The sequence below is a fragment of the Carassius gibelio genome, chromosome B7, assembly GCF_023724105.1.
Source record: "Carassius gibelio isolate Cgi1373 ecotype wild population from Czech Republic chromosome B7, carGib1.2-hapl.c, whole genome shotgun sequence".
Classification (NCBI taxonomy): Eukaryota; Metazoa; Chordata; class Actinopteri; order Cypriniformes; family Cyprinidae; genus Carassius; species Carassius gibelio.
This window is the reverse complement of record NC_068402.1, coordinates 31,456,937-31,472,848: the sequence shown is the minus strand read 5'-3', so window position 1 is coordinate 31,472,848 and position 15,912 is coordinate 31,456,937. Positions and strand designations below refer to the sequence as shown.

Genomic DNA, 15,912 nt, shown 5'->3' with positions numbered 1-15,912 from the left:
AAGAAGACCTAAGACAGTTGAGCAACTAAAAGCCTGTATTAGACAAAAATGGGACAACATTCATATTCCTAAACTAGAGCAACTTATCTCCTCAGTCCCCAGACGTTTGCAGACTGTTATAAAAATAAGAGGGGATGCCACACAGTGGTAAACATGGCCTTGTGGCAACTTTTTTGAGACGTGTTGATGCCATGAAATTTAAAAGCAACTTATTTTCCCCTTAAAAATATACATTTTCTCAGTTTAAACATTTGATATGTCATCTTATGTATGTTGTATTCTGAATAAAATATTGAAATTTGAAACTTCCACATCATTGCGTTCTGTTTTTATTCACAATTTGTACAGTGTCCCAGTTTTTTTGGAATCAGGTTTGTATAAGGGAACACAGTTCAGTCTTTATATATTATATTATTTTGATGAATTAACAAATATTTTGTTTAAATTATATAAAGTATGAATTATTTTTTTCCCCGTTTATGTATGATTCATGTAATATTCTGTTCAATGATATACACAAGTGTAGTTTACTATTACGAGTGTTGAGACAATAAGAAAAAAAATGCACCAAAATTATAATCTGTTGTAGTCTTTAACAAGCATTTAGCTAAATTTAACCAGCCAGCCTTTACACAAACCGTGTTACAGTAGCTAAAGGTCCAATGCCCATAAATATAATAAATGATTAATTATTTATAAACATTTACAAATTATGAATAGTTTCAACTTTAGAACTTTAAAAACCTGACCAAATGATTAATAAATCATTAGTAAAGATGTGTGAATAGGGTAAATTCAGGTCTTTCGGGACACTTTTTTTTTTTTGCCATTGAGATAACTGCTCATTAAGGTACAAAGGATTAATAAATCATTAGTAAAGATGTGTGAATAGGGTAAATTCAGGTATTTCCGGACACTTTTTTTTTTGCCATTGAAATAACTGCTCATTAAGGTACAAAGGATTAATAAATTATTAGTAAAGAGGTGTGAATAGAGGTCTACACAACAAACAAAGACCATCAAACAAAGCTCATGTAAGCTGAAAGTTTACTAAGATCTGTAAGCATTTAAATTTACATTAAATCAACATATGTTAATCATTATAGGAAATGTTTCGTATGTTCATTAGTAAACATTAACAAGAACATTATCTTACATTTCCAGCTATGTGAATATATATTAACTAATGATCTGTTAAGCATTATGTAATGTTTGACAGTGATTTATAAATAAATGTTATTTATAAAGTTTTACCAATATTTTGAGACCATATTCATCTCATTATTGTATTTTTTTATGTTCAGACTTCTAAAATCCTTGCTGAGGACAATCCATTTTGCAGAAAAAAAAAAAGTTTAGTATTCACTTGTCATTCAAATGAGCGGAATTCTTCATTTTTTCGAACTATTGCAAAAGGAAAATAATGACTGCTTGCATGTATTTTAATATGTGTACCTATGGGTGAATATATGTGTGTGAATATGTGTGTATTTATGTGATAAATGCACAGACACTATTTAACTGAACAGAGATGACATCACTGAATTCAATGATGAACTGCCTTTAACTATCATTTTGCATTATTGACACACTGTTTTCCTAATGAATGTTGTTCAGTTGCTTTGACGAAATGTATTTTGTTTAAAGTGCTATATAAATAAAGGTGACTTTGATTTTGACTTTGAATACAGTATCTACTGTAAAACAGTAAATACTAAAGTATTAGTGCTAGGTTAAGCATAATGATACTTGAAATGTGACACACAGCAAATTAAAAGAAAACAGGAGATTACGAAAAACATGTATTGATCTTACATTAAAGTTTCAATGGTGCCAGACCAGGTAAAGCATAAAATAAAACATATATACTGTAATAGAATAGACATTTTGCCAATAACCAATTTTATTGAACTTTCCTATGCAATCCCATTTTTTTTATTCAAGCTGTAAGATGTACAGTAGTAATTCAAGTGGTTTCCTTCCTCATCATGCAATTTTTTATTTAATTTGTTTGTTTTAGCACCACAGTTGCAAAAACAATAATTTCTTTCCACTTTTTCTGCAACTAGTTGTCCTTACCCAAACTTGCAGCATTGTTTGAGACAAAAGTTGAATGAATCAACTATAGTTCTCTGCACATTGAACTGGAATAGAAAATATTTAAATTACACACTACTGACTTTTAAATTGAAATTGGAGGTAAATCTATACATCAGTGAAAATGACTGTGCTGGAAGTTAAAGATTACAGTCATCCCTGAGTTCATGCCACAAAATTTAACACAAAAGTCAAAATGGAAGCATACATTAACATAAACTTCTATAGACTTCAGGTCTTTCTTTTGAATTTTCCTCTTCGTTTCTTTTTCCTCCAACTCTTCATCTGTTCCAAATCATATGAAAGAAGGTTATCATCCTCATCTTCGTCATCATTTGTGTACCAGGGACCCCAGACCCCCCCATTATACTGAGGATTGGATCGATAGTCTTTGGGAGGGTAGCGGCATGGCACAGCTGTCTTGTTGTACCGTAGAAGCCTGATTAGCATCTTCTTCACCACATGTGGGTATCGTAGAGAAAGGTCCACTCGTTCATATGGATCCGCTGTAATGTTGAAGAGCCATATAGATTTGCCTCGATCCCAGTTCACACGTTCATTGTGCCAACGATTGGCCAACAGCAGTTTGGAGAAAGTCTGTGGTGGAATCCAGTCACTATATCCTGGCACACCAGTCAGGAGCTTCCAGTCACCTACACGGAGTGCTGCCTGGATGGCCGTGTTCCAGATTCCATAGCCTGCTTTCCAAGAGCCATTCTTGGCTTTGGTATAAACAGGGTCTATGTTGTGTAGAATATCCAGTCGAGGTGAGCGACGTCCCTCACTGATCGCTTCCCAGACATCATAACCATCGAGGTTCTGGTTTTCATCTAAAGTACCTTCACCAAGCATCACCAGTGTTGGGTACCAATCAGTAATATGGATTAGAGCCCTGCTTCTAGTTCCCTTTTTGACCAGTAAAGGGCTGTGTACAAACCCTACCGCTCGTATTCCTCCTTCCCAGTAGGATCCTTTACTGCCTCTTAGTGGCCAGTTGCTGCCTCCTGCCATTGGTTGACCTCCATTGTCTGAGGAGTACACCATAACCATGTTGTCATAATAGCCATACTGCTTGAGAGCGAGAGTTAGATTGCGTACTGCCTCATCCAAGCAGCTGACCATTGCAGCATACTTACGGCGATGCAAGTTTGGGATTGACTTATAGCGTTCAAGGTAGCGGGCAGGAACCTGCAAGGGTGAGTGTACAGCCTGGTAGGCCAAGTAAAGGAAGATGGGTCGTTTAGGATTGTGAGATGCCAGGATGTTTATTGCCTTTTGAGTATACATGATGGTCGAATAGATGCCATGGTCCTGCTCCCAGGCAGCTTCTTCCCCCTCATGAAGATCGTACCCACACATTCCTGGGCTGTCACATTTGTAATGACTGTAGTAGTCGCCACTACCCAACAAAGAGCCAAAGAAGGTATCAAAGCCACGCTGTGTAGGCATACAGCCCCGTTTATAGAAGCCAAGGTGCCACTTCCCCACCATATGAGTAGAGTACCCAGCGTTCTTCAGTTTCTGAGGAAGGGTGACGTTCTCCAAAGGGAGGCAATTTGGCTGACTGGGTCGGATGATGGAATGCTGGAGGCCAGTGTGGATTTGATATCTAAGACATTAAAAATACAACAACAGTTAGTAACAATTAATAATAAGCATTGGATAAAACATATACAGTATTTGGTCCTCAGTTTAGATGACCTATTACTTATATATATATTATATATATATATATATATATATATATATATATTTATATATATATATTAGGGGTGTAACGGTTCACAAAATTCACGGTTCGGTTCGATACGATACACTGATGTCACGGTTCGGTTCGGTTCGGTTCGATACGTTTTAGATACAGCAAAATGTAAAAACATCTCAACTTTTCAGAATGCCGCAAGCGCACCGCGGGTCATGTGACAAGAACCAACCAATCAGCTTCATCCTTTCCCGTAACAACGTTGAGAGCTCAGCCAAGATGAAGGATCAGCTGATCATAGTTGTATATGGATTGCAATTTTGAAATAAATTTAGTAGCAGAGCTACTGCAAGCGATTTTTAGAGCTGCAAATTCATTTATCCTTCGCTGAAATTTCCGCGTCTCATGGAGAGAGCACGTCATTGTTGCTTAGCAAAGACAGACACCTCATGAGCGCTTCTGCCCGAGCGCTTTGGAAAGGAGGAGAAAGACGCGCTTAGCGTTTTCCACGCGTTTTTAGGCGCGATATGTGAACGGCCCCTAAGGCGCTCGCTCACTCAGCACGCGCTGAAGGCTCGTTGCAAAATGTCGAATGCATTTAACAGACCAGAAATATAAGATCCTAAAATAACCAACAGGTCTGGTGTTTGGGTTGGATTCCCTGTAAGCTATAGTGTCTAAATGCTGCAGGGATAGTTTGCTGCGTGCATGTTTCTCCTTTTTTTTTTTTTTTGTAATCCCGCTGGTGTACCCTGTCATGTTGCAGATGCGACATACCGTTGTTTTTTTATCCACCACTCTCTTGCCATCACCATTATAGCTTAAAGGGAATCCAAAGTGCACCCAAACACCAGACCTGTTGGTTATTGGAGGATCTTCTCATTTCTAGTCTGTTAAACGCATTGGCTATTTTGCAACGAGCCTTCAGCGCGTACTGAGTGAGCGAGCGCCTGCTGAGTAGCCTAACATAAACATATAAGATGGTGTTTTTTTCTTCTTCGGGAGTGTCAGGGGCGTTGCCTGTTACAGTTGTTTGGGTTATTGGGCTACCTTGTTGAACGCATATCATTATATTTCTCTCTCTCTTTTTTTTTTTTTTTCAAATATAATTAATTACTCCAACGAACCGTTCGGTATACATAATGCGTACCGCGTACCGAACCGAAAGCGTCGTACCGAACGGTTCAATACGAATACGCGTATCGTTACACCCCTAATATATATATATATATATATATATATATATATATATATATATATATATATATATTAGGGGTGTAACGGTTCACAAAATTCACGGTTCGGTTCGATACGATACACTGATGTCACGGTTCGGTTCGGTTCGGTTCGATACGTTTTAGATACAGCAAAATGTAAAAACATCTCAACTTTTCAGAATGCCGCAAGCGCACCGCGGGTCATGTGACAAGAACCAACCAATCAGCTTCATCCTTTCCCGTAACAACGTTGAGAGCTCAGCCAAGATGAAGGAACAGCTGATCATAGTTGTATATGGATTGCAATTTTGAAATAAATTCAGTAGCAGAGCTACTGCAAGCGATTTTTAGAGCTGCAAATCCATTTATCCTTCGCTGAAATTTCCGCGTCTCATGGAGAGAGCACGTCATTGTTGCTTAGCAAAGACAGACGCCTCATGAGCGCTTCTGCCCGAGCGCTTTGGAAAGGAGGAGAAAGACGCGCTTAGCGTTTTCCACGCGTTTTTAGGCACGATATGTGAACGGCCCCTAAGGCGCTCGCTCACTCAGCACGCGCTGAAGGCTCGTTGCAAAATGTCTAATGCATTTAACAGACCAGAAATATAAGATCCTAAAATAACCAACAGGTCTGGTGTTTGGGTTGGATTCCCTGTAAGCTATAGTGTCTAAATGCTGCAGGGATAGTTTGCTGCGTGCATGTTTCTCCTTTTTTTCGTCTTTTCCCAGATAGTACTGACGCATATATCCCAGATATTCCCGCTGGTTTTTTTTTTTTTTTTTTTGTAATCCCGCTGGTGTACCCTGTCATGTTGCAGATGCGACATACCGTTGTTTTTTTATCCACCACTCTCTTGCCATCACCATTATAGCTTAAAGGGAATCCAAAGTGCACCCAAACACCAGACCTGTTGGTTATTGGAGGATCTTCTCATTTCTAGTCTGTTAAACGCATTGGCTATTTTGCAACGAGCCTTCAGCGCGTACTGAGTGAGCGAGCGCCTGCTGAGTAGCCTAACATAAACATATAAGATGGTGTTTTTTTCTTCTTCGGGAGTGTCAGGGGCGTTGCCTGTTACGTTGTTTGGGTTATTGGGCTACCTTGTTGAACGCATATCATTATATTTCTTTCTCTCTCTTTTTTTTTTTTTTTCAAATATAATTAATTACTCCAACGAACCGTTCGGTATACATAATGCGTACCGCGTACCGAACCGAAAGCGTCGTACCGAACGGTTCAATACGAATACGCGTATCGTTACACCCCTAATATATATATATAAAAATTGTTTTTTTTTTTTTTGACCGTCATACGTGGAAGCCATTCTAGCAGATGACGTAAGACGTCAGCCTTGTGTGATTAATGACGAACACAGCGACAAAACAAAACAAAATGCCGTTCATGAATTAGAAGCACAAAACAAGGATTTGTAAAGAAAAATGTCACAGGATTTCGATATAAGCCAAGATAAATCTGTTTTTCCTTTGCTAAAGTAAGGAAACTTTGTCAGCAGAAGTGAGAAAAAAGTGTTTATTACACCTGGATAAACACAAACATACTTGGCATCTACGCTAATATTTAGGTTTTTTCCTCCATTTTTTTTTTCTCCATGCTGTCACCGATGGAGTATCGGTTCCTTGCCGCTGTCGCCTCTGGCTTGCTTAGTTGGGGTCACTTCATCTACAGCGATATCGTTGACTTGATTGCAAATAAATGCACAGACACTATTTAAACTGAACAGAGATGACATCAATGAATTCAATGATGAACTGCCTTTAACTATTATTTTGCATTATTGACACACTGTTTTCCTAATGAATGATGTTCAGTTGCTTTGAAGCAATGTATTTTGTTTAAAGCGCTATATAAATAAAGGTGACTTGACTTGACTTGTTTCTTCATTTTACAAGCACAGTACCAAACAGTACACACACTGTTTAAAGGACATAGAAAAGGACAAGAAAAGAGTTTGCAACCTCTTCTAGAGCTTAAATTTTATGGTAAAAGTTTCCTGTCATATTAAACAATGCTATATCAGGTTATATGATATTTTGGTTTTAATATAATTTCATGAAAATCTAGTCAAATCAAATGTCTTGTTCTAAACAGCAGAGAGGTCAATTTAGGGCAAAAGTATGACTTAAATGTCTAGCTTAAATGACTAGTTATTTAAAAAAAATAATTGAAACAGGCTGATGGGTTCTTAAAAAAAGTGATTATAATCACAGCATTAAATGACTTGGCACAAGCTGATTGGTTCATGTTACATATGCAACCAATGAGCTTACTGCTAAATTGCAGGTTAGCATCCACTTGAGTATTTTGCAGTGCACTTTTAGAGTTCTTCTGAAACTTCTTCTTTTGAGATCTGCTACAGGCTATTTTATATGCTATTTGTGCAGCAACAGTATGTCTTAAATAACTACAACAACAGCAATTACCAACAGTAGCAGCAATTCAGCAGAAGCAGAATAGCAGCTCTATTCTGTCAAGAACAAATACCATATCCATTACCATGTTAAAATCATAAGAGGAGTTGTCAGAATAAAGCTTACTTGTTTTCTTGAGGAAAACATCCCACTTTAATCTCTCATCTGCTTGCCTCCTCTAGAGTTTTATAATCTAAAACTGGAAATCTAAAAACTGTGATTTGGCAATTCAGATTTGCCAAAGTACTAAAGATTATTCTGCAGTCACACATTATCAACATAAATGTTTCATTGAATTGGTTCAAGGCTAAATTATCTGACTATTGTTCAGCTTCATATAATATCCTTACTCTTATTGTGTCAACAAGGAATCTAATTCCTTTTCTAAGGAATTTTAAGAGAGTGAATGTTTAAATCACACAAATTTGAGAAGTGTTTTAGAGTGTTCAGTGTTTTTATTTCATGACAGGTCTTTGTATACATTCTTGCAAATAATGGCAGTTTTTCCATTTTACATCCTTTGAGTGTTTATTCTACTCCATGTCTAACCTTACATTTGGACAAAGGTTATGTAAGTACGAAAAACAAAGCATTTGTTCTTATGCTTGCCATGCTCTGTCTTTAATTTAAAAACATAAGCGAAAACAAAAGTACAGTAATAATTATTTATTACTTTATACAAATAATAATTCCATCAAAATTACCTTAACCATACATGGTGTAACCTGGTACTCAAGAATGTAAGAATTTAAGAATTTCCTGCTTTACATCAAAGAGATTCTGGAGAGATTAATCCATTAATGCCCAATTCCTGTTCACAGTAACCCACCCGGATCTGGCTGTAGAGTCCTGGCCAATTCTGGCAATGACTCAGATCGGTACTTTTATAGATGTTTAAAATAATATAGCAGTAATTGAGGAACCATGTTTATATGCGTAACCTGAGACATTCCTCTTCAGGAACTCGAGCTGCGTAAGAGGATGCTTTGGGAAAGTCTATGCCCACGCAGCCAGACTTTCAAATCTCTGCCTAGTGTGGAAGAGCACAGCTAAAGCGAGAGAAGGAGTCTGGAGCCTGACAAATAATCAGGAATTAGCCAAACTTCAGAAGGAGTGAGTCTTGACCCCCAAGAGAGGGGAGATCAGAGGACTCAAGGTTTTAGGATAACATCCTGATCCACCGTTTAGCATTAGCTTCTAGGAACAGAGGCTACATCTGTACTATGGCATCCAGGGGAGCTGGATGAGTCAGAGAAAAACAGAGGTGATAGTGCGATATCAGTCGAGTTAAAAAACAGATCCACCTGAGCCTGGCCAAAAGGTCTCCAACTCTGCTTCACCATCTCGGTGTAAAGCCTCCATTCCCCGGGACTCGGCCCCTGCCTCAACAAGATGTCTGCTCCCATATTTAGATGCCCAGGAATGTGAACTGCTTTCAACAAGAGGAGTTTGCCCAGGGACCACACAATGATCTGGTACGCTAGTTTGTACAAACGGCGTAAGTGCATACCCCCTTGGTGGTTGATATAAGAGACCACCGCTGTGTTGTCTGTGCACACCAACACATGGTGACCTCTTAGGTCTGGGAGAAAGTGTTTTAGTGCTCGAAGCATGGCCAGCATCTCCAGGCAGTTTATATGTCATGTCAGATGGTGACCACTCCACAGACCATGGGCAGGGTGGCCACTCATGACCGTACCCCAACCGGTGAGGGACGCGTTCGTCGCTACCATTACACAGCGACAAGGAGCACCCAACACCAGGCCCTGAGACAAGAACCAAGGTTTCCTCCACATGTCTAAGGCACGTGGGATCTCCATGTTTCCCCTCAGGAAGAACCCCTTGGTCTTGAGTCACCACTGTAGGGATCTCATGTACAGCAGGCCTAGGGTTTTCATATTGGTCACAGCTGCCATCAGACCCAGCAGTCTGGAACTGCATGACTGTGGGTGACAGGCCTTCTCTGACTCTCGTGACTGTGGTAAGGATTGACTCGATCCGTGCAGGAGACATATGTGCCTGCATCGTGGTTGAATCCAACACCACCATCCGCTCGGATTGAGTTAATATCATCTAATCGCTGATGTGGTTGAGTCTTGAAAGTGTGGGAAGAGAGTGCCAAAGGAAGAACCAGTATTGGTAGGCTTTTTCTCCCAAAAGCAAACCTCAGGAACTTCCTATGATGAGGAACAATGAAGTACCAGCATTAGGACCCATACTCTGCAACGGGGCCAACCAGGGTGGGAAAGGTCCAGAGTCTGCTCGGGCAAGACCCAGTGAAGCACACTTGGAAGGAAACCGGTCTTGCGAGACTGGCCTCTGGTGCACCTAGAGCAGCTAGCTCGGTGCTCTGAAGGGGCCGGGCTGGCAGGGGATGATCCATCTCATGAGGGCACTGAGGAGAGATCGGCACCATGTAATGCGGTGTACACTGCTCTTCCCCAGAGGGAACTGGCCCTAAAGAATTCGAATCCTTTATGACGAAGGCTATCCAGTGAGAATGATGGTAAGCAGAACCACCTTCCACTAGAAGCCTTCGGCCTCAGAGTGCCACTCTGACTCTAGACTCTGCGGAGTACAAGAAGTGACACCCCAAGCACGAGGGGCTGGAACATGGTAGGGTTGGGACTGCTCCCGCCCAGCAGCCCTTGCTGACCGCCTTAACCTCCTCAGAGGAAGAGAGGTAAACACGTGTTCTCACTCGAGAAATGTCACCAACAATCACTAGAAAGCTGGGGTGAAGGCAAGATTCTCCACAAATGTGAGCCAGTAGAGTTTTGGAACTGAGATCATGGACCAATGGGACAAAGATTAACCTTTATCTAAGTGATTGGAAAGCAAAAGTGTGGAGAAAAAAAGGAACTGCAAATGATCCTAGGCATACAACCTCATCTGTAAAGATTGGTGGAGGTGGTGTCATGGCATGGGCATGCATGGTTGTCTCTAGAACAGGACTTCTTAATTTTAATGATGACTTAATTTATGATGACAGTGGCAGAATGAATTCGGAAGGGTACAAAATCATTTTGGCTACCAATATTCAAGAAAATGCCACCAAACTCATTAGAAAGCACTTCATATTAGAACAGGACAATGACACAAAGCACCCTGCCAGTTCAGTCAAGGTCTTTATCAGGGCAAAGGAATGTAAAGTCTTAGATTGCCCAAATCAATCTCTAGATTTAAATCCGATTGAACATTAATTTCACCAGCTGAAGAGGAGACTATAGATAGAAACTCCCAAAACAAGCAACAGTTGTTATTGGCTGCATTAAAGGCTGGGGAGAAGCATTTCAAAACATAAGACCAAGAGTCTGGTGATATCTATGGGTTGCAGACTCACTGCTCTGATTGCATGCAAGGGATCTGCAACTAAATATTAGCTTTTAATATTTTACATCTGCCTCAAATTCAACTGTTCTATTTTTAATTGACCCTGAAAGTTTTACTGTACCTCCACTGAAGGTCCAATCACATAAAACTTTATAAAGTTATTGTAAAATAAATCCCTATCATCCATTTAATGTGCTGTGTGTTTATGTGTGTGTGTGTGTGTGTGTGTGTGTGTGTGTGTTAATCAATGTGTTTATCATTGATTAGATGTAAATGAAAGAGTGTTTTTATCATTGATTAGATGTAAATGAAATCCTAAATTAGATCTGCTCATCATTTAAAGCAGTCATATCTCTTCACAGGGTTTCAAGTAAACTGCTCATTCATTCATTAATTCATTCCTTCGTTCATATGGATTTGTTTTACAACATCTTTATGACTTTTTTTGAATTGATGACAGAATTTACTTTTTGGGGTACACTATCCTTTAATTATGCCCTTGATTGTTCAAGGAGAGACAGATCATTTTGATTATCATAATATTATTAAATTGTCAATTGTGGAACTTGACAGCCTGATGCCACAGAAATAGAAGTTAAGCTATGTAAGTGTTACTGTTTATTGACTGTTACTTTAGTAAGTAAGTAAGTAAGTAAATTTTATTTATATAGCACCTTTCACAGATATAAATCACAAAGTGCTTTACAAAGTGCAATAAAAGAACAATAAAACTAAGAGAATAAAAATTAAAACCACAAAATATTAAAAACATAAAACATAAAAGCCCAATCAACTAAAAGCTTGTTTAAATAAAAGTGTCTTCAGCTGCTTTTTAAAAGAATCAACAGAAACGTCCACTCGCAGTGACAGGGGCAGGGCGTTCCAGAGTCTAGGGGCGACTGCTTGGAAAGACCGGTCTCCCCGAGTTTTAAAGCGGGTTTTGGGGACCGTTAGAAGGTTCTGACCAGAAGACCGAAGAGCGCGGGAGGAGGAGTAAGGGGTCAGCAGGTCAGTAATGTACTGGGGGGCCTGTCCATGCAGGGCTCTAAAAGTCAAGACTAAAATTTGAATTTGACTGGAAGCTGAATTTGACTGGAAGCCAATGTAATGAAGATAAAACCGGGGAAATGTGCGCCCTTCTGTTGGTTCCAGTTAAAAGCCTGGCTGCAGCATTTTGCACCATTTGTAGTCGACTTTATTGCATCATGTTTGGTAAGGACACAGTATATGAGTCTGTAGGAATCTAAATGGCCAAATAGCATATTCCTAATGTTTTTAATATTGTGAATATACAATATATTGACCAGCATATTTATTAATGTGCTTGTGATGCTTTAATATGACAAGTCAAGTGAAGACAAAGAGGAGGGAATAGGATAATGCCTAAACCTCCATACCCATGAAACAACAGCACTTATGAACTACCCACTACACCACAGGTCCAATCTCATTCTGGTTTGTATACGCAGCCAGTGTAACCTTTCAAATTTAGATAATGTAGCATATAACTAATATTAAACTAAAACTAATATGTCCCACAAAACATTGGTCACCAAATCCATCAAAAAAAACTAAAAAAAATCTTCAACTAGGCAGTGCTGGAAGCCTTTACGACCCATGTTCTGCTTGCTCCAACATCCCTCCCACATCTGCTTCCAATAAGTGGGACATACTCCTCTCTACAGCTAATCAAATTCAGACCACAGAGCATTGAAACATGTTCCCTCATTCCCACTACCCCAGCCATTAATTACACCCTCTTTCTCTTTTCAGTAACCCAGTAACTAACAATCTCAAGCCCTTTTTGTCTGATATCAGTAGAGCCATCCTATGATTTTTGATTCTCATATAATTCACTGTAAGGGGTGAGTTCCCCCAAAACAATTCCCTCATCATTTACTGAACCTCATAATTTTACAAACATGTTGTTGATCTTCTTTCTTCCTTTCTTCTAGTCAGTGAGTTGAACTACAGAAGAAAAGTTCAGTTTTGGGAATTAACCACAAGATGTACAATATCTGACTCAGAAGTATAATTTGTTCTTCTCTCATAAGATCTCATTAACACTCAAAGTAGAACTAGAGCACATTTTACATGCACAATATTTCTTATATTACTTACACAAAGAGGGTTTAGAAGACTTGAATGGACATAGTGCACATGGCAGGCCCCATTTTTGTGCCTTTGTTTTTTTTTGACAATTGTTAACAGTCCAAGTCACCACAGGAGTTTTATTATTTTTTATGATTTAAGAGTATACAGTTAACAAGCCAACTAACCATTTAGGCTTGTCCATTAGGGCATTGTTTCCAAATGTTGGAGCTTCACAAAACTACACATTTTCAATGAGTCCCTTATCTAAACAATCTGATTCTCTCATTAATCATCAGCTTGTTAGTAGAGTGCTCATGAACTGAATTGGGTGTGTCATATAAGGCCCAAACATATGGCACAGTCCTATTCATTCTGATGTAGTGCTGATATGGCAGCTTGTTGAAGACCAAAATTTAATTAGGTTTTATCTAATTTGTTTTTTAGCTACAGCTGGACTGTCCCATACAGGTGGGGTCATTTGTGCACACTTTGTATAAGCAGTTTTAAATAATATTTTATAAAATGCTACCTAAACTATCACATAAAATATTACATATAAAGACAAAACATGTAACATGGAAGTTCTTGGAAGTTTATGATAATTTATTTTATCAGTGTAGTGAACACCTTAAAAGGGTAAACGCTAGCAAGAAGAACCAAGCTTGCTATTTATATGGGCAGATGTGGTGTTTTTGGACTTAAGATCAAAAGGCATCAAATTTAGGCACCCATCAGAGAAGCATAAAGCTTTTCAACAAAAACATGACCAATGTTTTTCCCTCTCAATTACATTTAGACCCTTAAAAGATGCCAACATAAACAACTTTTTCTGTAATGTAATCTTATTTGGTAAAAACCTTATTTTGTTGAAGAGCATTTCAAGATTAAGCAAATATAGAGGGTATAAAAAGAATAACAGTTTAAAAGTTTAATCATATAACTACTAAAACCAGCTGAAAATGTAATTACCACCTGGAACGTGGGGTTTGTTCCTGAAAAGTTACTGGGCTAATTTTGGGCTATTTTTTAGTGGGAATTGGGTGGGTTTTGCTGTGAAAACCTGGCAACCCTGATCTTTGTGCTTCTCCCTAAAATTAAATCATCCTAAAGAGGTCAAACTGTGGTTTTCAAAAGTAGTGTGCTTAATTTTAAAATAAAATGTGAAAACATCAAGTTCTGGGACCTCGAAATATGGTAAACATCTGGTACAGTGTAGCAGCTATGGGTGGATTTATCTACTGGTGTTATAACTGCAGGACCTACACAAAGAGCTTTTGACGTTTGTGATGTTGATCTCATATATATATTCTATGTGTTCAGAATTTTCTAGGGCAACCACACAACAGTCATAAGCACTGCAGTGATATATATATTACCCCAAATCCCAGTTACAGAGAGCCACAAAGCCATTCTGTTCAGCATATTCATTGTAAATGAATGTGGGGAGGGGCTGATTCATTCATTACTTGCAAAGCAAATTGCCAAAAGAGATTCATAGCAACCTTCCTGTTTCCTGAGGCGTGGACCAGATGTTTCACTACAATGGGAACTCTGGTGTCAGGCTTTTAACACTATCGGTGGAAAAAGATGCACACAAAAACACAATCTTGTCCCATCTGAGTATCCCATAAAATTTACATACTGTTCACAGATGCTATTCTGCGGCAGTACAATTGTCCAAAAATTAATAGATTGTTTAGTTATGACATCGTTACAGCATTACATATCTGTCTATGAAGTAAAGACTAGACTTAAGCCACACTTGCTAAATGTGTACATGTATTACATTACATAACAATGAAAATATCAAACATCAAGTGACATTTATTTAAAATGTACAAAGAACAAACTTTCCCCAAAAGAAGGTTATTTTATATAGATTTCTGTTCAAAATAACGACAACAAGTATTGTAACACTTTCATGTTATCAAACTATAATGTGATTACCTAAGACACCCGCATTGATACTTTGTTATCTAATGGAATGTATTTGATTTTAAAGTGTTTCTTAAGTGTACAAAACCTTTTGGGGGCAATTATATCTGGTAGAGACGTAAACATATTCATATGAATGCTTTAGGTTATATCCCACCTGCCGGTCATCAGCTGGCTCCTTGAGGGGCTACACAGAGGCTGCACATAGTAATTCTCCAGTTTGACTCCTGCTGCAGCGAGTCTGTCCAGTGTTGGGGTCTTTATTTCAGACCCATGATACCCCACGTCTCGAAATCCTTGGTCATCGACCATAATAAAGATGATGTGAGGCTGAGATGACGGCTTTTCCAAGTTGTTCACACGATTCGAATGAAAGCCGCTCTTCCATGTTCCGTATGTTGAATTGACAATGCCGCTAAAAGTAGTCAAAAGCGTCAAAAGAAACGTACTTCTTCCCATTCGTCCGCACATTGCACCTAAAACCATTCGCTCTAATTAAATGTAAAGTTAAAACGAAAATCAAAACAGAGGATAACTCTGTCTTACTCTTTTCACAGCCCAAAATAAAACCGCTGCATGTCATGTTCCAGGAGGGATATCCCTCGGACTGGGGAAACAGACGCGCTTGGAAATTAGGTTCGCAAATCGACCAACCCTGTTTTTAAGAACTTAGCCATATTTTTGCAAACGTGTCGAATGTTGTCGTGCGGAGAACATCTATTTTAATTAAAACAACTGTCCAAATATAACAGGTTAGTAATAAAAAAATATATAATAAATAAAAAAAAATCTAAAAACCTAAATCTATGTATATGCAAACTCGGATCGCAGTAAGTTCTGAGCATCACTCCGTCATTATTATACGTTATCAGCGGTCGATCCGTCTGTCTTCTATGACAGACCTTATCTTTCGTTGGAGTTACTCTTCAGTGCCATATACTCGCGTCCGATTCGCGAATGAATCGTTCTTTGGAGCCGAGTTTTGTAATGATTCAATTGAACCGATTCACCTATACAAATCACCAGATTGTTGTTAGGGACCAAGATAGGGATACCTTTACAACTGAAATCACGTTGATTTATGTAAAATAATTCAAACTTGGAGAT

General features: G+C 38.7%; 1 protein-coding gene across 1 annotated transcript; it reads right to left on the bottom strand.

Moving 5' to 3' along the window:
* Nucleotides 1–1,974: 1,974 nt before the first annotated feature.
* arsj (arylsulfatase family, member J) lies at nucleotides 1,975–15,697 on the bottom strand. The gene is made up of 2 exons (XM_052560216.1): nucleotides 14,963–15,697; nucleotides 1,975–3,706 (listed from the first exon to the last, which is right to left on the bottom strand). The coding sequence occupies exons 1-2, from the start codon at nucleotides 15,289–15,291 to the stop codon at nucleotides 2,329–2,331; spliced, it is 1,707 nt and encodes a 568-aa protein (XP_052416176.1). The 5' UTR covers nucleotides 15,292–15,697; the 3' UTR covers nucleotides 1,975–2,328.
* Nucleotides 15,698–15,912: the final 215 nt, after the last annotated feature.

Excerpts from the sequence above, each read along its gene's own strand:
- arsj (XM_052560216.1), bottom strand. The coding sequence starts at position 15,291 with ATGGTTTTAGGTGCAATGTGCGGACGAATGGGAAGAAGTACGTTTCTT. Across the intron at positions 3,707-14,962 it reads AGCCAGCTGATGACCGGCAG|ATATCAAATCCACACTGGCC; the intron begins GTGGGATATAAC and ends TTAATGTCTTAG.